This window comes from Ambystoma mexicanum, chromosome 6p, assembly GCF_040938575.1.
Source record: "Ambystoma mexicanum isolate Mex_15411 chromosome 6p, UKY_AmexF1_1, whole genome shotgun sequence".
In the NCBI taxonomy this organism is placed as follows: Eukaryota; Metazoa; Chordata; class Amphibia; order Caudata; family Ambystomatidae; genus Ambystoma; species Ambystoma mexicanum.
The window spans coordinates 744,101,685-744,126,907 of record NC_090935.1 but is presented as its reverse complement, the minus strand read 5'-3'; the positions used below and the strand labels follow the sequence as shown (position 1 = coordinate 744,126,907).

General features: G+C 42.5%; 1 protein-coding gene across 2 annotated transcripts; it reads left to right on the top strand.

The window, feature by feature from the left end:
• Positions 1-320: 320 nt before the first annotated feature.
• Positions 321-18,295, top strand: ARRDC3 (arrestin domain containing 3). Of its 2 annotated transcripts, XM_069627625.1 has the most exons (8): positions 321-873; positions 4,984-5,065; positions 5,663-5,810; positions 6,609-6,711; positions 11,330-11,586; positions 12,768-12,924; positions 13,913-14,061; positions 15,683-18,295. In XM_069627625.1, exons 1-8 carry the CDS (start codon positions 594-596, stop codon positions 15,737-15,739), a joined length of 1,233 nt encoding a protein of 410 aa, XP_069483726.1. In that variant the 5' UTR covers positions 321-593; the 3' UTR covers positions 15,740-18,295. The 2 variants fall into 2 exon arrangements, with proteins under 2 accessions (XP_069483726.1, XP_069483727.1); XM_069627626.1 differs by lacking the exon at positions 4,984-5,065.
• The last annotated feature ends 6,928 nt before the right edge of the window (positions 18,296-25,223 follow it).

Genomic DNA, 25,223 nt, shown 5'->3' with positions numbered 1-25,223 from the left:
GTTTAGCAATAATAAGGAATCACCGAAAAAGTAACACTAAATTCAACTTGACAGGCTGAGTAGAACTTTCCAAGCGTTACCAGCAGCACCTAGCCTGAATATGATGAGGAGCACCCTCAAGCCTGTGGGATAGTGAAGTCGAATAGGGGGTTGTGTCGTCGATAACGAGAAGAAACTGCGGAAGAGCACGATTATAAACCTTTGGGCGACAGACACAGTGTCCCCCTAGATCAGCTGTTGGCAGCTGGCCCACTTTGTTCTGGGCTGTAGCAGGAGCATCAGGGAGAGACCGCGCATGCGCAGATAGGTTGTTTTTCACAAAAAGCTGCCTCTTAAAGTGAGCTGGCAGCCCGAGCCTCCCTGTCTTTGTACAGAGACCGCAGTGCTGTGAGCAGTATGTTAGCGGCGTTCGGCGCTGTGACTTTTTCTACGCAAAACCCCAATGAACAATCTGAAAAGGAACCACTGATCCCCGCCAGCATTTTTCCTGCAGGGCAAAGGAATTAATCAGTGTAGTCCGCGATCGCATTTTATATGAGATCTGAAGCGTCTTTTTTTCCATAGTATATTTTTTATAAGCTTTTGTTACAAAAATGGTGCTGGGGAAGGTCAAGAGTTTGACAATAGCCTTCGACTGTCTCAATGACAGCAACGTCCCCGTGTACTCTAGCGGGGACACGGTCTCAGGGAGGGTGAATCTGGAAGTTACCGGGGAAATAAGGGTGAAGTCTCTGAAGATCCATGGACGGGGGCACGTCAAAGTACGCTGGACTGAATCACGAAATGCTGGATCAAACACTGCCTACACACAAAATTACACCGAGGAGGTTGAATATTTCGCACACAAGGACATCCTCATTGGGCACGAAAGAGGTAAGTGATAGTACTACATGTGATTTGCATTGTTTGCAACTGATGCATTCTCTGTGGCAATGGCTACTTTGTATGGGTAGTGAAGCCTCCTATAGACCTCGTTTTCAGCTTTTTGCTTATATTTTCATTGCACTAGTTAGCGACATTATTTCATGGTAGAGCAAAAAGTCGCATGCTCCAAGGTGAGCAGCAACCTGGGTGTATTACGCTCCAAAATTAACATTAATTGATTAAACTTGGTATTCATGAACGTTTTCCACAACCCAAGACTCCTGCACTGTTGTATTTCGTGTTTATAAAACATGCAATTGATAGTGTACAGAATGGTGGTGGTTCAGAGGAATAGGTGGTCAGGGTCGGACTGGGCCATAAAATTGTCTCGGGCACCATCGAAAAAGTGGGCCACAGTTGCAAATGGCTGTTCATTCATTTTGTGACACTGTTTTGAATAGTACCCAGGGGGGATGTTTTTGATAAAATGTGATGCACATTGTGCATTTTACAGAATATTTATTCAGCAACGGTGATCAAAACTATGAGCCGCAAAGTGAAGTAACTTGGGCAGATTGTGACATGCTTGAAACACTTGTGTATAGGCGCGTTACAAATGCCATATCATATTGGCCAAAAAAAAGTGGCCCACACAACCATTTTGTGTTTTTGGCTCGGCCATGGGCCTCTTGCCCTATAGGCCAGTCCAAGTCTGTAGGTGGTTATCTCCTGCACATGCCGTACTCCACCCACGTGCTTTCCAGTCCGTGTGCACCGGTAGAAGTCTTAAATGCATAGCTACTAGCAATATCTACTAGCAATGTTTGTTATATTGGCAGATGTACATATGATTCCATGATATAGACGTTTATCGCGGGGCAGTATGAGTTTTTGCTGTAACTTGTGCCCACTACCACTTTACGTTTTTAATGTGCTAAATGGCTTATCCAATGGGACCGTTCCTTCTGTGCAATTTGGCATGTTTCTTCGATAATGGTGTTAACTGTAGCCCTGCAAATAAGCTTATATTCGCGTGGCTGGTCATATGGGGAAGTGGGACTCATCTTGTTTTTCTGAAGTTTCCACCCTTTGTTGAAAGCGGTTCAATCCTGTTTGGGACCGGTGGTTGGTGTGGAGGAAGGAGAGGGAAGGGGGGGGGGCTTGCAGCGCTCCCTCTACTGGCATTGGCTGGATACGTCATGTGCCGATGGGTTCCTCGTTGCCGTTTCATACGCAAAGCTAACTCCATATTCCCAGCGGTGCCCTAATATGTTGCAATTTGCTTTCGTTATTTCTACTTGTGTGTATCTGAGGTGCCCTGATACATTGCCATTTTATTTGGCTTCATTGTTTTTACTTGTGTGTACCTGGCGGTGATTTGACCAGGATTCATATTTGATATCTAAGATGCTTTTCCACCGGAGTTTGAGGACGTGCCGCAAATGATGATTTGCGTGAGTTTGATTATAGATCATTAAAGAGGAGTGTGGCATTTTGTTAAATCGAAATTTCCACCGGGGTCTCCTCCTTAAGGCATTCTACATCTACGTGTACTGTGGGGGTATTAAATGGCACGCCACTTGCGTCCGCATATGTATTCTCTTCGCTCTATTGAAAAGATGTTGATGCACTGGTGGAGTATCAGCTGTGTCACCTTGTAGCAGTGAACACGCACCCAGCGAGTCCTCGCTGGTAACTATACGCCTGGCACCCTATTAGGGTGATGGGTAGGTGGTGTGTTTAGCACCATTACGGACCACAGTGCAGCGTTCCCGATGTACTTCTTCCTCGTACTGGGAACGGGCTATATCAGAGACGGCTTTTTATTGTTGCGTCACTGCCTCTCACACTACCTTTTTATCGCTCGCTCGCCACTGTACTATTAACCACCCCTTCCTTGCAGCGGATTGGTGAATCGTGTTTGTTAGGTGCGTTCCCAAGGAGACGGTGGATTTTTTTGATTGGATGGCGCTGTTGCCGAGTCGGTGGTGGGAAGGTTTCACAACTGGTTCTTCTGAGTAATGAGCGCATTGGCTCTATTAATAGCATTCTAATCGACTTTTTTGGAAGGACCTCGAGGGAGACTCGCGTCTCAAAAAAATGGTTCTTCATGTTAAACGCAAGGCTCTCGCTAAATAAATATTAAGGCGGATGTTTCCGAAACTCATTGTCCCTGTCTGATTTTGGGTAAACTCGTGTATCGCCGTTTCATTCTTTGTAGGTTAATGGCGTTTTCTCCCTCTGCTGTATCGCCAAATTCTCAGGTTTCCCCCTTGCCCATAATTTGGGTTTAACGTGTACCTTTTCGCCAACGTGCAAGCTGTGGCCGCCTTTGCGGCACCGAAGCCCCACGTGCCAACTTTTATACTTTCGTTTTCAAAGCGTGCGCTGCTATAGTGCAAACCAGTACATTCGCCCACACAGCAAACCCATTAAGGGCACGCTACTAATCAGCATAACTGTCCCGTTTTATGTGGTGGAACAACCTATCACAGATTAAGCGCCAGTTTATATAACCGTCTGTTAAACTACTCGCATTGTATGTGTGCTACGTTTTGGTTAACAGAACCATCACGATAAGTAGACACTGCGGTCACTATTTCACTTTGCCTGCTTCGGTCATAGTATGAATGCGAAACCTAGTCTGCACGCCACGCAGGGCCTTGCGGTTCTATCTGCACGAATCCCGGAAATGGCAGTAAGGGCGTGTCTTGGTAGCTAGCAGGCTAGGCTGCGACCCGCGTCATCGTCTATGCATATGAGGTAGCGTCGCTTGCTGCCGGGATCTGCTCGCACCGGTTTAGGCCGGTCCTCTCCTGCTCCAGTTCCAGCCTGTGCTTGATTGACAGCTCTGCAGCACTTGTTTACCACACTCCCTGCCGAGAGACTCGGCGCAAAATTGCTGAGCTGGCACCACCCTCGCATTAGACCAACTTAAAAGATTTCAACGAAAGGAACCGTAATGCGGCACAAAATAAGTAATTTTCCTTTTAGTTGCCCACGAGCATACTGTACCAGTTCCTTGGAAAACACAGTTGCCAACGGACGTTTTAAACGTTACTTGGAGTAACAGTGTATTCGACACGTTGACCTGTCGCTTTTAATGCTCCAACATTAAAAAAAAAACAAATCCGAAATTTGCCAGGAGGCGTGCCGTATAAAAACGCCTCATACCTGCCACCTTTTGCAGTGAAAGATGGCTACTCCCGATTTTCATGTAAAAAGTGCTGCATAAAGGGGTTAAGATGATGTCCGAGCCACCAGTATCCTGTCTGCACATACCCGAAAACCGCCAACGTATCTAAGGACGGGCAACTGGGGCAAGAGGTTTACTGCAAATATTAAGCCCCTCCCAAACATTATTTGGCCCACTGGCTTGGCTGCCTTAATGAAACTAAGCTATTTCTTAGCCCCTCAAGGAAGACATGCACCCCTGATTGGGGGTGGGGTCATTTTTGTTTTCTAACAACGTTGCCCGATGTAAGATAACATTTTTCTCCTGGCGTCATTAAGCAGAGGGGGTTGTTTTTGTAGTCTCTTGATGGGAGAGTTGAACATCTTTTTATATTTTCCATAACCTGGCATTAAGCTGAAAAGATGAGCCCAACATTACCCATTGGACCACTTTGTGTGTATGTAGAAGACACATGGGTGAAAATTAGGTTTAAAGCAAATATTTTTGACTTGGGCATCATCTCGACAGTTCCCCGCCACGCTACTGCAGTTGTTCATCATAATGCTCTGTAACAGCATAGCCCCATATAGATAACAGAACTTTTAAATGTTCTATTGAATGTGTTCTGACTTTTATCAATGGAGATTCTGTTGAGGGTTTATCTATCACACATTGCCATTACCTATAATTTTGGCCACAATTGCAGTGGTGTCAAACCAATTATACTGGGAATCTATACACGCAGACCGAAATGGCACCTTTTTAATTACTTTTTTTGTACGTGTAACTATACACCCACAATGTGAATTGTTGTTTACTCTTGTTCTCGTTAGTCGGCCTTTGTTTGTGACCAGAACCACTGTAAACATGTGCATAGCCATATAAGGAGCTTTTAAAATGGTATGATTTTATACATGGTAACATCATTCTATTTTAATCCCTAGATGATGACAACTCTGAAGAAGGTCTCACCACTATTCATTCAGGAAGGCATGAATATGCATTCAGCTTTGAGCTTCCACAGACGTTAGTATTTTTTTTTGTAGTAAAAAAAGAAATACAATCAGTGCTAGAAAATCTGATATGTGGAATGTTCATTTTGCTTAGACCCTTTCAGTAGTAGCAGGTCAATAACTTTACTTGCTGCACGGACATAATCCTTTCAAGGCAAATTAATCTGTGGCATGTTTTGCCGTTGCCTTTGTTCAGTTGGGTCTTTTTAAATTGCAATAATTCTAATGTCGATATATCACATGCCCTATTAAATTATATACATATTTTACCTGATGCGCTCCTTTTTAATATACTATCTGGTAATATCGCAAAATCAGTTGGGAACATGTAAGCTCGACATAGTGACCTGACTTTTTTAAATCACAAATTTAAAACCTGGCCATGATTATATACAGGTTTTTCCGTGACCAACTGCCCCTAGCATAGTTTCAGATGGTAATCAAAATATGTATGTATCATCCAAAGCATAGCTATCTTTCTCAATTTGGCAAACCAATACTTAACATACAGTGTTAGCTGTATGGCATCATAGGCTGATATGCCACTTTAATGCACTGTGGTTTCTTGAAATGACTAACGGTATTTTGATTATATTTTTATCTTATGCAGACCACTTGCTACCTCATTTGAAGGCAGACATGGCAGTGTACGCTACTGGGTGAAAGCCGAATTACACAGGGCTTGGCTTCTACCAGTAAAACTGAAGAAGGAATTTACAGTCTTTGAACACATCGATATCAACACTCCTCTGTTACTGGTAAGCCGTGAAGCTTTTATTCGGTATGCCCATTGTGCATTGTGCAGGTGTGTGTAATTAAGAACCTAGGTTTGTTTTCTAAGCCATACGCAGATGCCCAAGTAGCTGGTTCCAGCCCTTTGCATCCCACCACCTGATCATATCTACCTTCTTCGTAAGCCCTCATTAAGGCCTGCCCATCAGTACTACTACATGGTACTTGTGTAGAAGACCATCCGTACTACTACATAAGTGGCTTTAACTCCACCTCACATTAACCCTACTGCACACAAGTTCCCAATTGAAGGCATTTTCTCTGTGACAGAAACTGGTGAATGTTAAACTGGGCATAATGCTGACTTCTGTGACAAATTGATGTATGGTTGACGCCCCATGGGCCGAGGATGCTGCACCATTGCAGAGTCCTTGCGGGCAAATCATTATATCATTTTTTGGTTGACATTATTTGTTGCAGTTTGTTGAGAATCTACCATGCAATTATTTTTTTGCATGTTATATACAACCGTATTCTGACCTCTAGCTCGATCTCAAAGAAACCAAACCCATCCTCTAATCCTATTGTAGGTCTGTTAAATGCGAAATTAGTTTTGCAGATCTTCTAATTTCAACTCATGGCCTTTTGTACAAATAGTAGCGGGACTGACATGCCCTGTTAGTATCACACATTTTAATGCCAGGCAGGTTGCCTATTCAATGGTATCCTTGCAATTTTCCGCTTTGTTGATTTTGTTTAAAACCTTAGTGGGTTTATATGAAACAGCGTATCTTATCAACCCTCTTGTGGTGTTTTTCTTACAGTCACCGCAAGCTGGCTCAAAAGAGAAGACCCTATGCTGCTGGCTCTGTACCTCAGGCCCTATATCCTTAAGTGCCAAAATAGAAAGGAAGGGCTACACACCTGGTAGGTGGAGCAAACGTGTATTTTTACAGATGTCTTAACTTATTTAAGCACCACTGTGTATGATCGCTGGCCTCTCATCTTTCCACTCTTTAATATTTTTGTGATCGTGCACCTGTATATCTTAAACTTTCAGAACTTCTTCTAGTTCATGTGCATGTATGACTCATGAATCCGATGCCCAGATCTCCCAAAATACAAAATTGGTATTGGGGCAACCTTCAAAAAAGGGTGACTTGACTTGTTCAACAAAAACACATATTATCATTTGTTCTTCCCCAACCCTTCTAATACAGAGATGTAACTGTTTGCCCCACTAATGCCATGCTCTTCAACACCTTATGAAATGACTTGTCTCACCTCTTATTTTCCGTAGCCCTCTCCCACAAGCTTGTCCTGATGTTTATAAACCCTGTTTAAAGAGCCCAGATCGACTGGCTGCATCATCATTAGTTAGAGGTGCTTCTTCTACAGCCCACTAAATTTAATTGTTTACATTGGATCTCGTTAAGAAAAAGATAGTACTTAAAACATTTTGCCTAGTTCATAAAGCCCGTAATACCTCCCTAAACTTTTGTAATCCTAAAAGACGTCCAGAGCCAGCCTCCACAAACTGTTTGCTAGTAGATCGGCCATTACGGAACGGAACCCACTGGAACCCCCCCGAAAATCCCCATTGCAGCCCTCATATCTGCTGATATCTTACAGAACATATAATATAGTTTCAACTTAAGTGCGCCAATTCCAAAACACAGAATATTTATCACCACAGTTAAAGCAAACTAACACATAACGTTCATCATAGAATCTTCAAAAATGACCACAGTGATCTTCTAGGCTTTGAAGCACTCCTTCAATCTCCTGCCAGATCCTATAATGCTGCAGTCCGTAGACAAGTCCACCGCTATCAACATCTCAGACTAGAAAAGGGAACATGCCGACGGCTTTAAACACACAAGGCGTCCCTCTCATACTGGCCCGGAACATCGCAAGATGGAGCGGACTCCTATATTGTTTCTGAACATCAAGCCAAGACGGTTGCCGCTGAAACCCACCACCTAAGAAGACTGTCCTTCCTTCATCCATTGTGAAAATAACAAACTTGCACCACTCAACGGCAGCCTGCTGAAGAAGCCCACACTGGATCCTGGCCAACTATTACCTCATTTTGTCGTCCAAGTTATGGAGAAGACTGTTTATGGAGAAGACTGTTGCCAATCAGATGCACAAAAGGATCCCTCTGCGCAATCTCCTACACAAAGGCCGTTCTGCATTCTGACTACGAGGTAACACATAGACTGACACATGAAAGTTGTCTGTTCAATCTGGATGAGGGACTGCCTACTCGCTCACTGTAGATTTCGATACTGCTGATCATGAATCCTAGATCAGCATTCTTCCCATCCACATGGGCTTTAACAGAACAGTCTTGTCTTACAATGGTTTGCCTCGCTTCTATTCAACCAACACCAACTCGTACTTTTACTTTACTTTATTTATATTGTGCTCCATGGGACCCGGAGATTTAAGGGCACAACAAAAAACAAAGACAAAACATGACAACAGGCAGAGAACAAAGGCCAAAGAGGTACAATAAAAGACATGGGCAGGGATAAGAAGAATAGGAAGGACTCCCTAAGTGTCTTCATACCTTTCCTGAAAGTTGCAATAGATTTAGTATTCCCCCCCCCCAGATCCGGGGGGAGTGGCATTCCAGGCCTTAGGCGCAGCCACATACGACGTGCACCTTATAACTTGCGTCTGATTACACTTTGGAGTTTTTAGCTGATTAGAATTGTTAGACCGCAGAGTCCTGGCATTAGACTTATTGGTCTAAGCCTCAACTAAATAGCCAGTGTTGGTGCCCGTAACACACCTGCGAGTAATCGCCAACAACCGAAAGTGGATCCTAGCTTCAATTGGCAACCAGTGTAGGCCCGTCTACCATCTGATTCATGACCTCTCTTTTTCAGACTGGCAATAATCCTGACCATACTGTTCTGTAGCATTTGTAGCCGTGCCATATCCGATTTGGCAATTCCTACCAAGAGGCAACAGCAATAGTCACATTTTGACACTATGATTGCCCTGGCCACAGTTTCACAATTCATCTAAGATATACAAGGCCGCAGTTGTTTTAGCAACTTGATATATGCGGTAGAGGACACCAAGCTGTTAATCTGAGCCTTCATATTCCGATTTTGATCTAAAACAACGCCCAGGGTTTTCACCTTCTTCTTAGTTTTGAAATTAGATCCTCCCACAAAAAAATGTTGATACTCTGATCCCAACTTCTTTATTTTTCCGTACCTATCACCTCAGCTCTGCCTGTACCTTGTTGAACACCAGGCAATTATCCATCATCGTATCTGGATGATTTCATAGACCTTATTGATGTTTTTTCCATCATCCTTATGCACTCCTACAAGCAGGATGGCACATTCAGTGTCCTCCACATAATTAGTAAAACCTATGTGATTCTCTTCCAACACAATTAAAAAAGGAAGGAACTGTAAAAATATAAGGAAGGGGACAAGCAAGCTCCTTGAGGTACACCGTAATTCAAGGTTGCTGGGAGTGCTTCAGCCTGCTCACTCCAAACTCTACAAGAAACAATTGCTTAAAAAGGGCGCGATCCAGAGAGCAGCACTGTCCAAAAAAAGTGCTACCTCCTTTAGCCTGGTGACCAACTTAGACTGGTCTATTAGGTCAAAGGTGGCCGATGGATCTATCGGCATCAGCAGACTGCCCCTTATCCATACTGTAACAACTTAGATTTCAAATCAAGCAGGGCTGTCTCCATTCCATGCCCCTGCCTGAAGCCAGATTGCCATTTGTTCAGGATGTTGCATTCATTAAGATATACTGAAATTTGCAAATATGCCACCCGGTCCAGTATCTTCAAAAGAAATGGGGTATTGGTAATTGGCCGGTAATTAGCCAGAGATGCTGGACACAAACCTGGCTTCTTCAGCAAGGGGGTGCTACAGGCGTTGAAGTTCCAATGGAACATGATTATCTGCAAATTTGTGAATGCTTCATTTACAAAGTCTGCCCATCAATAGAGGGGTACATTCCTTAATTACAATTGGTAGGTTTTAAGTTGGCAATGATGAAGGCAAGTTTACTTTCCGAAATAGATCTCAAGTTGAATTGATGTACCTCAACATATCCAGCGCTACCCAGTCACTTGCAGAGTTCCAAAAGGTTATTTCCTGTCCTCCTCAACCACTACTTGTAAACCTAAGGGAAACTCCTCACCCACCCCAACGCAAAGATATGAACATGACATTTGGCTTTACTTAAAGGGGATTTACATTGACCCCCATCAACTCGGGCATTTTCTGACCCTTGTCCAATCCTGGAAGTCAAGCGGCTATCTGAACATCAACCCTACGAACAGCAAATTCATCATCCTCCAAAGCCCCACCATGCTTGCAAATGTCCAGAATTGTGTGACAGAAATGGAGCTAGACCAATTTCACATCAAAACTCCCAATCATTGCAATGGTGCTCAGCTTTACCATTGCTCGCAATCCGCCCTGAATTTCATAGCAGGCGGCCAAACCCTGGTCATCTCCTACCTGGAAGCTGTCAGAACACCTCATCACAGGACGAAGAAAATGCATGCAGCCACAACACCCCAACCCCTTCCCTTGTCCCTTCTTCCCCCTATTCACAAAGTACTGCACTGAGTATCTTACGATCACACTTGTTCAAGACAAGACTGCATCATCTAGAAAGCATTTGCAAAAAATAATCTCTGCCTTGCAGAGAACCTGCCAATGCATCAAAAAAATCCTTCACATCACTAGGCTTAAAACCGAGAGAAACTAGGAATTAGAAGTTTTTCTCTGCACGCTATGCCTCTGGAACAAGTTAGCAATGCAGATAAGACTTTCCGCCTGCATCCTAAACGTGAAGAACCTCCAAGCCCTACTCACCAAACAGCATCTCTCGGATCACTCCAGTTAAAATACTTCTCCCTCCCTGCAATTGTCCGTTCGGTGAGGTTTTCCAAGCAAGATGTCTTGTCTTGTTCCACCTGCATACACATTTTGGAGTTGTGTGACAATTTGTTAGTTCTGCTCCAGTCTCTCGTTTTATGGTGGAGCATATCTTATTTTAATGAAGGCTGTATGGTCGCAAAATTCATATGGGTTAACTTAAAAAAAAAAAAATACAAACAAAAAAACGAACTCACCGAAAATAGTCCGTTTTCCCCACCTATCACCAAAAACCTTGTTTGAGTCTGAGGTACCAGGAAGGAGGTACATATGTCAGGAGAGAGAGGCGAATATATTCTACCATGGATACGTGACCATGGATACGTGAACTAGCCACAGCTTGCTACTCTGTTCTGGGCGACCGGCATAGATTGCACTCTTCCCCCTGTACCTTTGACCATATCATGTGTTTTCGTGCTCCCAAGATTACTTGCTTTATGATGGCGATCGTGCCATGGGCAGCAAATGCTGTTGCCAGGAACCCCTGTTTGGTGCCCTCTTTAGAGACAACCAGGGTGTGGTGCTGATTGACAAAATATACTGTTTTTGCAGATTGTGCTTTTTGCTTTAGCATAGCTAGAAATTAACCAATATTGTTTTTTTTAACCATGTAGGTGAAACAATTCAAATCTTTGCTGAAATTGAGAACTGCTCTTCCCGAATGGTTGTGCCAAAGGCAGCCCTTTACCAAACACAGACCTTCTATGCCAAAGGGAAAATGAAAGAAGTGAAACAACTTGTCGCCAATTTACGTGGGGAATCGTTATCTTCTGGAAAAACGGAAACCTGGAACGGCAAGCTGTTGAAAATTCCACCAGTTTCTCCATCCATTCTCGATTGTAGTATCATCCGTGTGGAATATTCGCTAATGGTAGGGATTATTTCAATGTCGTGCGTTCTTTTGGTAACCGATTGTTAACGTGATTTACGAATTCGTTTCATAATTTGGAAATTAAAATCTTATTTTGAAATATGTGCCTTGATCTGGACGAACCAAAGTCCCACTGCTAACCAAGTGTTCTCATTCTGCGCACCTGAATGCTGATGTTTGTTCTGCTTTCGGTTCAGAACTACGAACGTACAAATGGGGTATTGAGGCAATTATGCAGTTGCCTATTTTGCAGGTCAGCATATTTACATACACGGAAGAGTAGTTCAACACTCTACTTTTGCATGCCTTGAAACTAAAGCATTGCACCTTGTGTGAATGTGGTTGCTTATGTAATTCTATAAATTTGCATTGTCTCGGAAGATATGCTTAATCTAAAATGTTTGTTTGCCAAAGCGAACTAAATTTAAGGGTAGACTCGGAGACGTGAGTAATTTTGTTAATTCTTTTTTGTTAATTTTGAAGTTTATTGGATGCCCAAATGCCCCACATCAGTTATGTACAGTGGATCACTTGTAAACTGCCGGCAAAGAAAAATATTTGGGCATATTGGGCCTCCACTTTCTTGCTAACAAAAAATGATGCTCACTTCCTATAGGATCAATCTTTGAAATTTTCATGGGCATTTTCCCTTACCATCTTTTTTTGTTACTTCAATTAATCTCTTTACTGATGAGTTTACATAGGTGGTGTTAGCTTCTTACGTAGTTGGTGATTGGATGGGAGAAAATGTGGCGCTGTATTTAATATGACCCTTATTTTACTGTCCGTCGATTCTGACTCAAAGTAATGGCTAATAAAGCCAGTCTCCGAGTTCCATGATATTCTAAGGGAAACGTCAAATATTATGGCTAAAAGTAAAAGTATATCGTACACAATTGGCTAAAGTTAAATGAAAAACACAAACGAAGAGAGGGGGGAACGTGGAAAACTAGTTGTTCATTAAATTACTGTTAATATATCAGTTGACCCCCAGTTACAATGTTTATATGTGCTGATTTCATTTTCAAGCTATTCTTTTCTGCTTGGAAAATGTTCCGAATTTGTATTTTAATGTAACCTAGGAACAAGCAACATTTTACTTTATTTGGACATTACCTAGTTTTCTAAACGGAATTCTTGGGGTTGTCTTACTGTATTTGTTTTGTTACTTTATTTTGTAGGTATATGTGGACATTCCAGGAGCCATGGATTTATTCCTTAATTTACCACTGGTCATTGGCACTATTCCTTTGCACCCATTTGGAAGCAGAACATCAAGTGTGAGCAGTCAGGGCAGTGGCAACATGAGCTGGCTGACTCTCCCCGAGAGGCCTGAAGGTAACTTGATGATCACAGCTGAAGGAAAAAAGTGTTTTGTTGTGAGGATGAGAGGTGTGCCTGGCTTGGCGTGAGGGATCGGGGATGGGGCGAGGCATACGGGGGTTGGACAGTGCACAGCAGTCCAATGACTGGACAACTGAGCAGCATGGGACTGAAATGTTCTAGGACACAAATCGCTGTGGGTCGGTGTTGCCAAGGACTAGGCACCACTCTGCAATGGAGAACAAATGGAATTAAGTGTTGGTACAAACATGTGGGTTTGATTAAAATTATTTTCCAAATGGAGGCGTGATTTGAAAGTAGAAGGTGGGAGCTTGGGGGTAGTGAATCTATATACTGAGGTGTCATTAAAGGTACTTTGAAAATGGGGTTTGTGAGCTTAGGTCTGTTACTTAGTCAACCTTTTACACATTTTCACTGCATTGTCGACTGTTGGTTGTACACTGGCTTTCATCAAAACTATCCCATCTCTTAAAGTACCCAAAAAGTATTAGAGCTATTTTGACACTATTTTCTTAGACATTTTTTTTCCTCTCCTTATTTCCCCAATTCATGTCACCAAATTAGTCAAGTTATGACCCGGTGAGAACTAACGTGCGTTTTGAGTAAGCTCCTTTCTAAGTCCCTACCAGCCCCAGACATCCAAGGAAAGTGATGGGTTTTTGTATGCATAAGCTCGGTTACATGCTACTATTACACGTTTATGCATCTGGGCCATAGGGGCAATCTGCAAAGAATACTAAGACTGAATTCTTCACATGAAGACTTTGCTATGTTAAAAGAGCCAGAATCTACATTGCAGTAAATGTTCGGTGGAAGTGCTGGTATGCACACACATCTTGAGAGGATTACATGTGGCTAGTTTACAATATAGGAGGGACTACTGCTGAAACCTGTCCTTTTTATGGAAGCTATTTGGGTTAGGGAAGACTGAATATACCGTTTCAAAGTTGTGACTGTGTCCATTACTTGGCTTTTCTTCCAGCCCCTCCCAGCTATGCAGAAGTTGTCACAGAGGAACAACGGCAGTGTATTTCTTCCTCGTCTGCTTGTGATTTTGAGAGAGCCCTTCCGGGACCACTATTTGCTTACATCCAAGAATTCCGCTTCCTGCCTCCACCTCTCTACTCTGAGGTAAGTCTTGGCACCTCTACCTCTACCTTGGGGAGCAAGTGGCATGGAACAGACCACCATCTAATCATAGTTTGATAAAAGGTCCCTTTAATGATGGGAATCCAAAGCGTTCCTGTTCCAGTAGTTACCAATACCCCAGAGTTCTCTACCACCTTTAGAACATCAATGTTCCCCTTTGATCATCACTGGACCCTGGTTTCCTTTTTCTGGCCTACTGAGCGCCATCCTGCCCTACCAGCCTCCCATTTATTTTTTTATTTTGTCCTAGCCATCTCCCGTTTGTTTGACCTAATGTTTCATCACTGTACTACAACCATTAGTGGCATCCTGGCCAGCCTAAAGGGGTGGCTGACCGCCTTCCTACAATTTCCATATTAACAATACTACTTGAAAAAGTAACCCCCAACCTTCACCTCACACCCCAATCTGGCATTATTCCTGAGGCATCCCCACAAATGCGATGCCTGAAATAAACCGACAGTGTGTGAGGGGTGGGGGCAAACCCTGAACTCTGATGGTGGCTTCACGTCCATTGAGCGCAGGATAACCATGTAGCCTGTCACAGGCCATGGGTGCTTTTGTGAAAGCGGCCCTGCTGTCCACTGCTCCGAGTAGATGTCTCGTTCTCTAGTCTCATTTGAATTTATTAAGTACCCCTGATGTATGTTCTAGCTCTAGAATGTACGTTTTTCCACTCGTTTGTTGTGTTTTGAAGACTGAAACTCTGGCCCTTACAGGGATACGTTTCTTGATAAGCTACAGCTCAGACCGCAGTCATTCTGGCGGTCAAGAGTGTGTCTATTGTATATAATTGTGTAAAGTACTCTGTGCAATTCTACTCTTCAGATAAAGCAGCATTTTAGGAAAATGTGGCTTTCTCTGTAAGGCGAGCCTGTAGGCATAGACATATTGAAGCCTTTCTTAAGAAACCCTACCCTGCTGATGGGCGGGGAAGCAATTCTGCAATTAAACCAATGGTAGAAACTTCATAGCTTGTTAGAAACTTAATATCTTGTTTCTACCTGCCATTCTGCACGGGTATGAAAAGGTTGGAGGATCTCTAGGAGAAGTCCTGTGTGAGAATTCCATCCTCGCCTGGATGTAAACCCTCCCATCTGACAGTCATTTTCCCAGAAAAGGTGGACGGATGCATCCCCTTAAAATGCTGCTAGTGTATCTTGGTGTGAATGTCGCATGTGCAAAGATAAAGTTGTTCCTATACCCACAAGCGGATTAACTTGATGGGTTGCACCTTAGTTTTGAATACTTCTGTTTCTTGCTAAATTTAGGAATAGAGGAAATGTTTTTCTGTGAGATCGATAGATAGATAGATATATATACCCGATGTTCCATGGGAAAAATCTAGACTTGAGTAGCCTGCCCAGTCCTTTAAGAAAACGAGGACTGGTTATGCAGCCCCACCCTTGACATGAAACAACTGTAGCCGTCTCCCTTTTCTAGTGGGTTTAAACAATGGTGACTGATGTTGTGGCATGGACTGTGGAGTAAACAACATATTTACTGAAACATTCTATAGGAACGTCTAATCCAAAGTAATTAAGTAATGCAATCGCTGCATAAGACTGCTTTTGTTATATTTACCATTTGTATTCCCACTTAGGTTGACCCTAACCCTGACCATCCCACCGATGAACGGCCATCTTGTCCCTCTCGTTGAAGAGAAGGAGGAAGAAAAGTTCAGAAGCTAACACTGAAGTTGAACTGTTGATGCTCAACTGAGGACAGAAGAGGAATCGCAGAGATGCATTTTCTGAGAAAATGATTTGCTGTGTCCTAAAAAAAAAATACAGATCCTCGACAACAGCAACCTGTGATGGACTTCAAGCCTTCAACATCAAAAGACTGCTCTGCGTGCTTGGAGAGCCGAGAGTTCTTCCCCAACATCGACACATCCTAAGGGGTCAGTTCATTGGCAAGTAGACATAGAATATGTGTCTGGGCACCGGCGTTGTGAAAGAGGGATTCACGCCCTGCTCCATATTTGCACTTGTTCAGTGCTCTTGTTGTGTGGCTCAGTTATCACTACAGCTTTTCCTTACTATACTGTTCTTACCATGTTTAACATGCCTGTGGTCTGCACAACCAGGAGCGAGCGAACGCTTTGAGAAGCTAAAAGAAGACAAATGCACTGACTTTTTTTTGTACTTTAAACGTAGCCTGGACATTACCTGTTTATGATTGTCGTCCTTTTTGGCTGACCATATTTTCCGTCACCTCCTCACCTTTGCTCCAATGGTGGATTTATTGATTGCCATCAAGAACTGAAACATCAATCCTTCCTGCGGTTTGTTGCGTTGCCGCCTGCTGGAGTAGAATATCAAGAGATGTATTGTGTTAAAAAAAAAATGGGGAGAAGAGTGACCCTTTTCAAGAATGTAAACCTTCTTTATTTCTTTACCAAAAATATGTTGCTTTTCCGATGGTCTCCACAAGCTGCTTTTCACAGCGGGAGAGGATGAAGAGGGGGCCTAAAGTCACTCGATCTCGGGTGAAAGCATCATTTGCCAAACTGGTTGAGTGTGCTCTGTGTTGCACTAAGGTGTTGGTGCTTAAAGTGACATGGCGCAAAGAGAAATTGTGCACAAAGCCTTTTTAAATGCTTATTTTTTGTGTTCCATTCTCAGAGGTCACTGCTCTTGGTGCACCTAACTCTAGAGCCAGGTTGCAGCACCCGCTCACGAGGACGTTCCATCAGGGTGATGGGATGAACCTCAGCAGTCACGTTTTTTTTTTTTTAAATCTATAATTAAACTGTTTTTCTTGGGCACCAAAAATAAACAGCTGCTTGGTGGTAAAAAGGGATCCATGTGCATGAAGAGATTAAGAAGTTGTGCAAGAGGCCTCTTGGTATAATGTTACCTACTGGTTTAAATTAATCTTTGGAGAACAGTCAACATTTTGTTAGATTTATAGTACATGGGCCAGATTCTGATTGTCCGCAGTAGTAATCGTCATCGGAATAGCCAATAACCTTTTATGAATGCATTTTTGCATTCACTTTATTGGTGCCCTCAATCTACAAAATGTCTTCCGGAGTAAGGAAGGGAACAAGATGCAGGTTTTTGTGGAAGCCCAGATGAATGAGATTCCGCAGTGCGTCGCCTGCACAAATAGTTCTAATGTTAGTTGGAAAGATTCTGTGTTTGGCAGTGTTTGCAAAAATACGATCTATGCAGTGGGCTTGACATACCAAGAGCGCCAGTTGTAAAGCACTTGGGCGACATGCACAATTTCCTCGTTGCTCAAAGTTGAGGCTGTGGCAGCTGCATGAGGGCAAGGGCAAATAACGTTTTTTCACCGAGCAATCGAGGAGCTGCTGGACAATTCCACCATTGTTTCTGGGCTGCCCACTTTGTAGTGAAACGCTGTTTTGTCGCAGGATGGGGGTTGTTGGGCTTCACGTGGGCTTTTGTAACAAGTGTCCTTCAAGGGAATGTGGGAAACAATTTGAAAGTATTTCCAAGTGAAGACCCATCGGCAATTCAAATGAGTCGCGTTTTATGTGATTCGATATAAAGGGGCGGTGCCTTCACTAGGGTGGCTTACACAGATCACAGCTGGGATTGGTTTTAAAAAGAAGCTCATGAATTTATTATTTTGTAAATGTCCTCGACTTTCTTCCCCTTAAGAGAAATGAGGCGGGCGTTCAAAGTTCTTTTGGATTAGGGACTGCCCATATTATTTTGTCCTTCCCGTTTGAGCAGACATGGGAACAAATCGACACGAACAGCGTTGAACGGTCTCCCAGAAAGTCAGGTAGGCCTGGGGCGGGGGGCGGGCGGTAGGCTCGCTGTGTGGTAGACCAGGCTTCCAGCCATTGGTACTATCGCATGGAAATGTGGTCGGACAAACATTTCATAAACTTTATTAAATAAAGTTCATGGAAAGATTTCTTTACTCTGTTTTCCAGAGGCATTATTTTTTAAATAAATTCCTAAGCGTTGGTCAAGTTCTGAACAGAAGAAACATGAGGTTCTCTAGTGTTCTAACAGTTTCCTGATTTGGAATTGCGGGACAAACAAAATCCAAAACAATAGACAAAGTGCAATATTAAATGTTTGCTTTATAAGATATATTCCATGGCTGTTTGTAAACCATTTTTGTTTGGTGCTGAATATGTCTTTGTAGGCTCTGTTTAAAGGAAACTATGTGGGAAATTGTGGAAATTTTCCTATCGCTCTTCCTTATGGAACAAAATAAACCATTTTTGTAATCCCTTGTGTTACTTCTGAATTTTTTTTGAATGATTTGTGTTTAAAGTTTTCAATTGTGCTTTTTTAGTTTGGGCTATTAGATGACACAGCCACCTATAAGCCGAAACCATTGCATTAGAGTGCAGAGTGGGAGAACTGGCATATGAGGAGGGACACAACGCTTGAAGGTGTTGTTTGGTTATTTGCATACCCATTGACTTGCTGTGACCATGCTACTCCCTATGGCCATTGCCACCCAGTTGTTGCCTGTTCCCGCTCAAAATGCTGCCTCATGGGAACTCTTTTCAGCTCGCTTTAATACAGCCACACCATCAAACTTTGCACTTAAAATGCCTGCCAGTGTTTTTTCAAAGCAGTCTTCTAAGAGCAATTGACTTAATTGGAGATGTAAACCTGTTACTGGTGTAATAAAAATGTCTAAACCAGGTCTACCATCAACCACTCAATTTAGAAGCACTATGCATCCTTCACGGAAGTCCTGTTACAAACAAGCATTAGCAAAGTCAACAATCTTGGCTTGTATATAAGTAGTAGGCATTTGCCAGGCACTGCTATTAGATGCCCAGATACTCACAATTTCGCACCTGCTACCATCAATGGCCAGTTAATAACACTGTGCCAGTGCCTGGCAAGTGCTTTTACCGTGCCTACACAAAAGCCCAAACTGTTGGCATTGCCAATGCTTGTTTTACGGGATGTGGTAATTGAATTATTTCCTCCATTTTGTTAGTGATTTTTCCAGTGCTTCCCTGGTTAAAAACGGCTCTGCCCACTTATGGCCGCACCCATTGGCCTTTCCACGGTCCACTCAAATGGCAAAGAGGGAATGCTGTTAGAAGTGCTTCTAAACAGACTAATCTATGCATTGGACTCGGGTTTGTTATTTTGAATGCGCAAGTAGTAGCATCTCTGTATCTGGAGTAATACAACACTCTGGGGTATAAAATCTGTTTTCATTTATCCACCCCACTTGTCTTAGAGATGAGGTGCGGCCAACTCAATCTTAAAATGTATGTTGCTACCCCTGCTTACATTGGAGCAAAAAAAGAATGCAACACCAGTCTCTTCCTGGGTGTGTCTGTATGAGAAATCCAATCTAATGGACAAAACTCAGTATGCTCTATGCAGGTTGAAGTCCGAGAGAGTAAGCGTGCAAGCTATAATATTACTGCTGATTGGCAGCAACAGTACTGCCCTCACTTGGCAGCTTGGCCTTTTTACTTAGGCGTGTCTGGTGTTGCAGGCGCTACTATTGGCAGTAACTTTCCAGCGTTGACCGCAGACATGAGCTAGGGTATGTTCATCACTTGCAGTCTACATCTTTCGTGTGTGTGTGGGTGCTGTTGTGGCTCAAAACTGGAGGTGCAATTCCAGCGATGGCTACTGGGGGCGCTGACTCGGCTCATAATATATATATTTTAGCTTGCACTCTTGCATACCCACTGTGGCCATTGTGGGTATGCAAATTAGCCCAAATGCAACCCTTTTCTCCAGGAAATTCTTTGTCTAAGAAGGCTGTGCTACTTTATACATAGCTTAATGAACCCAAGTCAGGCATTTTGTAAGGCGGTCGGGACAATTACATACCTGGTTTCACCCTTATTAGGGATCAACAGTGCTGTATAGTCCTGACAGCCTTGTGGTTGGAGCATTTGGCCATATTTTCACAACAAATCCACCATAACCTTCTTGGTGATATATATGTCAGTTTGAGCCAAGTCACAAATTCCACGCCACCTGGTACCCATCGCTGGAAGGTCACCTCCAGTCCTGATATATAGAAAACTTAACTTGCAGGGACGATAAGGTGAGAACGTAGCACAACTAAAAGTCTTAAATTCAGCTTAAGCCACCTTAACTTCTCACCCCCTTTTGCGCATCCTATGAACACAATGATGACATCACTCGTGACACAATCTAGGACCTAAACACAGTCAATATATTAACAAATTGCATACTATTTAAAGATTTTTTACTTTGTACGGTATGTGTTTTTATTTCAATTTTAACTTGTTAATCACTTACAAAAGACACAGAAAGAAATGTACAGACATGTTTTCAAGCTAATGTTGAATTTTAAAACTTCATTTCTTTTCAAATTTATAGCAATAAAAACTTTTCAATACCCATGTATGAAAATCTTAAAATATATCTTAATACTTAGTTGTTCCTTGTTTTGGAGCACGTCTCAGGTCATTTAGAAAATGATGTGTACACATTTTCTTGCAATAAAACAATTGAATATTTACACATGTTAAAAAGTTAGGGTTCAACATGTATCACTTTCTAATTATGTATTTACTATTCTCGTTAGTAAATGTATATACTGATTATGTTATAGTGAATATGTCTTAGATATATTTGGCACAAACAGGAACATTATAAGCAGTGTACTATTCATAATTCAGATATCATCACCAAAGTACTACAAAGGAAACCTTCATGAATTGTGATATGATGCCTGAGTATCTGTTTACTGTTTTAAACAATGTACTCATTGTTAAGTAATATTCTAAAATGCTATTCTCACATATGTAGAAACATAAGGGTGGTCTAAATATGTAGAGCGATCTTATGTCTGATGCCATTAGTTAACTAATCATTGATTTCACATATGATGCTATTAGCAATGTTACTAGTGAAGTCATCAATGATTCCTTCATTGTGGTCATAGGCTGCACAACAGGGGGTGCTAAATTAAGGTGGGTTTAGCTGAATTAAGTACTTGCCTTTATGTCCCTGCAACATATTTCCTTGAATGTCGAGGGTTTTGTTATTCCATAGATTTTTTTTTTAACGCACATGGACAGTGGCCACGGCCTACGGCTTTGCCCACTGTATGGTTTAGAACACTACCACACCACTAGCCATGGGCGATGACTATGGCCACTGTATTTTAAAGCACTTGCAACCCATTGCTCAAAGACATTTATCAATCACAAATTGATTTTGACCTGTTTTCACAATGGTATTGTTATGTATAAAAGATTGCAGGCTTTGAGAACTCGCAATGTTTTTAGGCAATGCGCAGTGAGTTTTTAAATTATTTGCCCTGTATCGCACACTTTGGTTAAGCACTATGCTACAAGCCCTTTGTTTTATGGCCAGTCTGTTGGTGACTTTGTTGATGTATCGCGCAGCCCGGCCCCCAACTAACCGCATTTAAGCAGCACGGAAAAGGGGGGAGGGGTAATGACCAACTGCAAGAGTAACCTATGCCCATGTACCTTTGCTTCATAATGAAAATCAAAAGCTGGCACCCATGAATATACGCACAGTAAGTGAACATATATTTTAAACTGAATTATACAAATGCACTTCAATTGACCATCCCCTTGGAGGAAAGTGCACAAGATAAAATAGTACTGGACTTATTAAAAAAGGAATGAACACAAGAATAATAACCAGAGAGAGGAAATATTCCAATAAATATGCTGGCAAAGTAAAAAAAAGGTGTGTATCTATTAAACCAGGCAATCTGTCGTGAAATATTTCCTGGAAAACAAAATCCCAACTCAAAACAAGTGCTTGTGGTCTTGTGGGTAAACGTCTGCACTGAGAACATGAGAACCTGAGTAAAATCCTGGTAGCCAAATACTTGAGCAAGCTTGCCAAACTAAAAAAAAAGGGCCTGCGTCCGCCCTCTAAAAAAAGAGACAGCTCCTCACGTGAGATTGACTTGGAAGAGTACCTTGATATAGACAGAACTGACGGGATCACTCTCTATTACCTCTCAAATTGTATATGACGTTCTAGACAGAACTGATGGGACCACTCTAGATCTTACATTTAGATATTCTCATTACCTGTGGCATTCAACTCGGACAATGTACCACTCAGACAATTGGATATGACATTACGTCATAAAGCACCCTATGTGAATGATGACTAACTGCTTCAATGGCATGGTGAGCAATAAACTTAAGGACATCCTAATCTCAATAAGCGATGGTGGTAAAGTAAAGGAGAAAGAGAGGTACTTGTGGTACACCCAGGGATTCCCTTCATGCGGATTGAAATAATTGGTCTTGGTTAGCGGGAGCCTTAAACCCTGTTAGTCATTTTAAAAATAGACCACAAAGTAATATTTAGGCCCGAGGAGAGTTTGAAGGGCTATAGTTGTAGAAATGTCTTTTGGGCCTTTATCATTCAATTGCTTATTAATTGGCAAGTCTGGGTGTGTCCTCTAAATTATTTCTTGCAGAGACGCACACATTTTATATTGGAGTGGTTGCACGTTACTAATAATAACCACATTATAATTGCCTGTGACTTAAAGCAATGGTCTAGTAAAAAATTGTATTGTCCCTACGGGTCGGCCATGTTTTTTTAAGCTTAAGTGGCTCGATTTTAGAAAACTTTCCTATGGACCTTACCCGAGTTTTCGTCCATTAAACGCACGCGAAAACAAGCACCAGGGCGCTGCCATTTTCTGATAATCCTATCTTTTCCCCCATCGCCCTGGCTGACCTGCTTTTGCGGCACTAAATCAATTCCCCCGCCCCTGAGCCTAACACTATCAAAACATTCATATTCCCCGCCTCTCTCCGTGACGTTACTGTGCTGCATAGGCAAACGCGCCCAGTCGTCTTCTACGCGACTCCACACAGAACCCGGAAACCAACACAGACCATCTCACAACACAGCGCGCCACAATTCGGAATATGAAACTGTACTTTAAAATCAAACAGCAACACGGTACATTTGGTAAAGTACATTTATTTTACATTAAATGTTTAGAGAATATTCAGCAATTGCCATATGAACTCCGAAAGCCATTTATTTTCTTTTATCTGTATCCGCCATGGTACACAGGGTGTTGCTTTTCGTTAAAAGAAGCACTTTGGAAGCACGGTGAACCGCAAGGCTGTTCCATCCACTAGGCACTAGTCCATCATAAAGGTTGATATGTTGCTTCTAGCCACTAGTACAGCGTAAGGGCATGTGGGCCCTTGGCGATCGTCCCATAAAATTGTCAGTGTGCTCCAGTTGTTCACACAAAGCTGCAGGTGTCTACTGTAAAAGCCATCTGCTGGTGTCTCAAACCGATGGCAGTAGCAGAAGGGGAGCAAATACCTGTTATGAAAACAAAAAAATTATAATTAGTCTCGCCAGCCGATCTTCATTAATATTACTTATTTTATTTATTACAGCTGATCAGAAACTATTTGCTTGCAAGGATAGTTCAATGGAGTATGTTCGGCTCTAAAATCAATGCGAAAAGTAACGAAATAAATCGAGGCCAACACACAATGATAAACGACAGTCTACATGCGTGAGGAATGATATGATATGGCATTTGTAACGCGCCTATACTCAAGTGTTTCTAGGCGCGATGAGGCAGGTGGGGAACAAGGGCAGACAGACAACGATCCTACTATGCCAGGTGTCTTTCTGATCGCGCATGGGGAAGGGCTGTACATGGTTAGTTGAATACAAATTAAATAATAGGGCCAGCTGGTGGCAAGTGCAAGGAAAATGCCGGGAGAAGGGGCTGAAGGATACAGAGACAGTCCGGTAGTGCAGGGAGGCAGTGCAGGGAAAAGTGGCTGGTCCAAGGACCAAGATCGGTGAGACCAGTGGACCTGCATGCCCATGTGCCCACTACGAACAGTTTTACTTGCTTTTCCTAGCTCTTCATTCATTCATTTATTCATGCATCCATTCATTAAATCTTCATTCCGGTATAAAAGCGTGTAAAGATTTACTTACATTATATTTGAAATTTCCATTGTGTCTCTTCGTAATGCAGTCTGTAAAACGGACCGTGCTCTTGACAACGATTTTTCGTATACTGAACTAAAATGAAACTCGGTCTAGTTTCTGAATTTTCTGCCTTATCGTCTCTTACGTTATTGCGCACACCCCCTTCAAATGTAGTTCTTTCGGCATGGTCCCTGTCTCAAGGTCAAAAAACAATAGACCCTTATACTTCCAGCGCGACTTGTGGGCCTCATCTGGGCGTGAGCTGAAAATCAAAGCCGCCGTCCTTCGCATTCTTTATTTGCAACATCACGTAGTATAGGCATCTGTGAGAACTTGAAGTTTAGAATCCGTCTATGTAGTGCGCCTCAACGTGCAAATGCGAACTGGCTTCTCTCCCAAATGCCACGCTCCGCTTGGCTGGCGCGTTCTAAGTGCCCCAATGTTGTCCCCGTTGTCTGCGAGCTTTGCAGCCCAAATTGAGACATTTAATTTTTGGCGGAAGGTCAGGGAAAGTATAAAGTACCACAGGAGTTGAGTTAAAAGTGAGATTTATTGTTTGTTTGTTTGTTTTATTATTTGCAATACGCAAGCCTCCCCTCCGTTAACAGTGCGCAGCATTTACATTTACATGAGATGAGACATGAGAAAAATATATACATACACATATGAGGTGAATAGAGAGAATTCAAAGATGACACCCAGCTTGTTCGCCACCCATGATGGTGAAGGTAGGGGTTAGGGTTACAGGTACACTGTACAATAACATTTATTTACAAAAAGACAATCGTATTGCATTATTTAAACCGGGATTTGTACTTCACAATCAGCTGTGCTTCGGGTGGGCATGGCACAGTCGCAATGTTCGGTGGCAATGGATCACTGCTCTGCACAGAAACATCCAAAATTCCATATCTGTGCTTCCCTAACACAGCAACAATAAGGCCTTTCACAAAGGCGAACTGCATTTCATCATAGACTGGTTTGATCACCCATTGCTTACTTTGTTTTGAAAACACCTTAGTGTAGCGAGGCATCCTTACTTTACCCCTAGTCCTAGATTGTTCACGTCCGACATTGCTGTTATGGGCCAAGACCGCTAGTAGAGTGCGATGTTTCATGCCCCGAAAGCTAAAATGCAAGCGCTTTGGCCTGTACTTTAGGCACATATTGTGGAACACCTCCAAATCTCCTGTGTGACAGAATTCTGTCAGTCCTCTCAAA

What these genes read in the sequence shown, in the direction of transcription:
- ARRDC3 (XM_069627625.1), top strand. Translation starts at nt 594, where the DNA reads ATGGTGCTGGGGAAGGTCAAGAGTTTGACAATAGCCTTCGACTGTCTC. An exon ending in TCTCCCCGAGAGGCCTGAAG is followed by an intron (nt 12,925 to 13,912) that starts GTAACTTGATGA and finishes CTTTTCTTCCAG; the next exon opens with CCCCTCCCAGCTATGCAGAA. An exon ending in CTCCACCTCTCTACTCTGAG is followed by an intron (nt 14,062 to 15,682) that starts GTAAGTCTTGGC and finishes ATTCCCACTTAG; the next exon opens with GTTGACCCTAACCCTGACCA.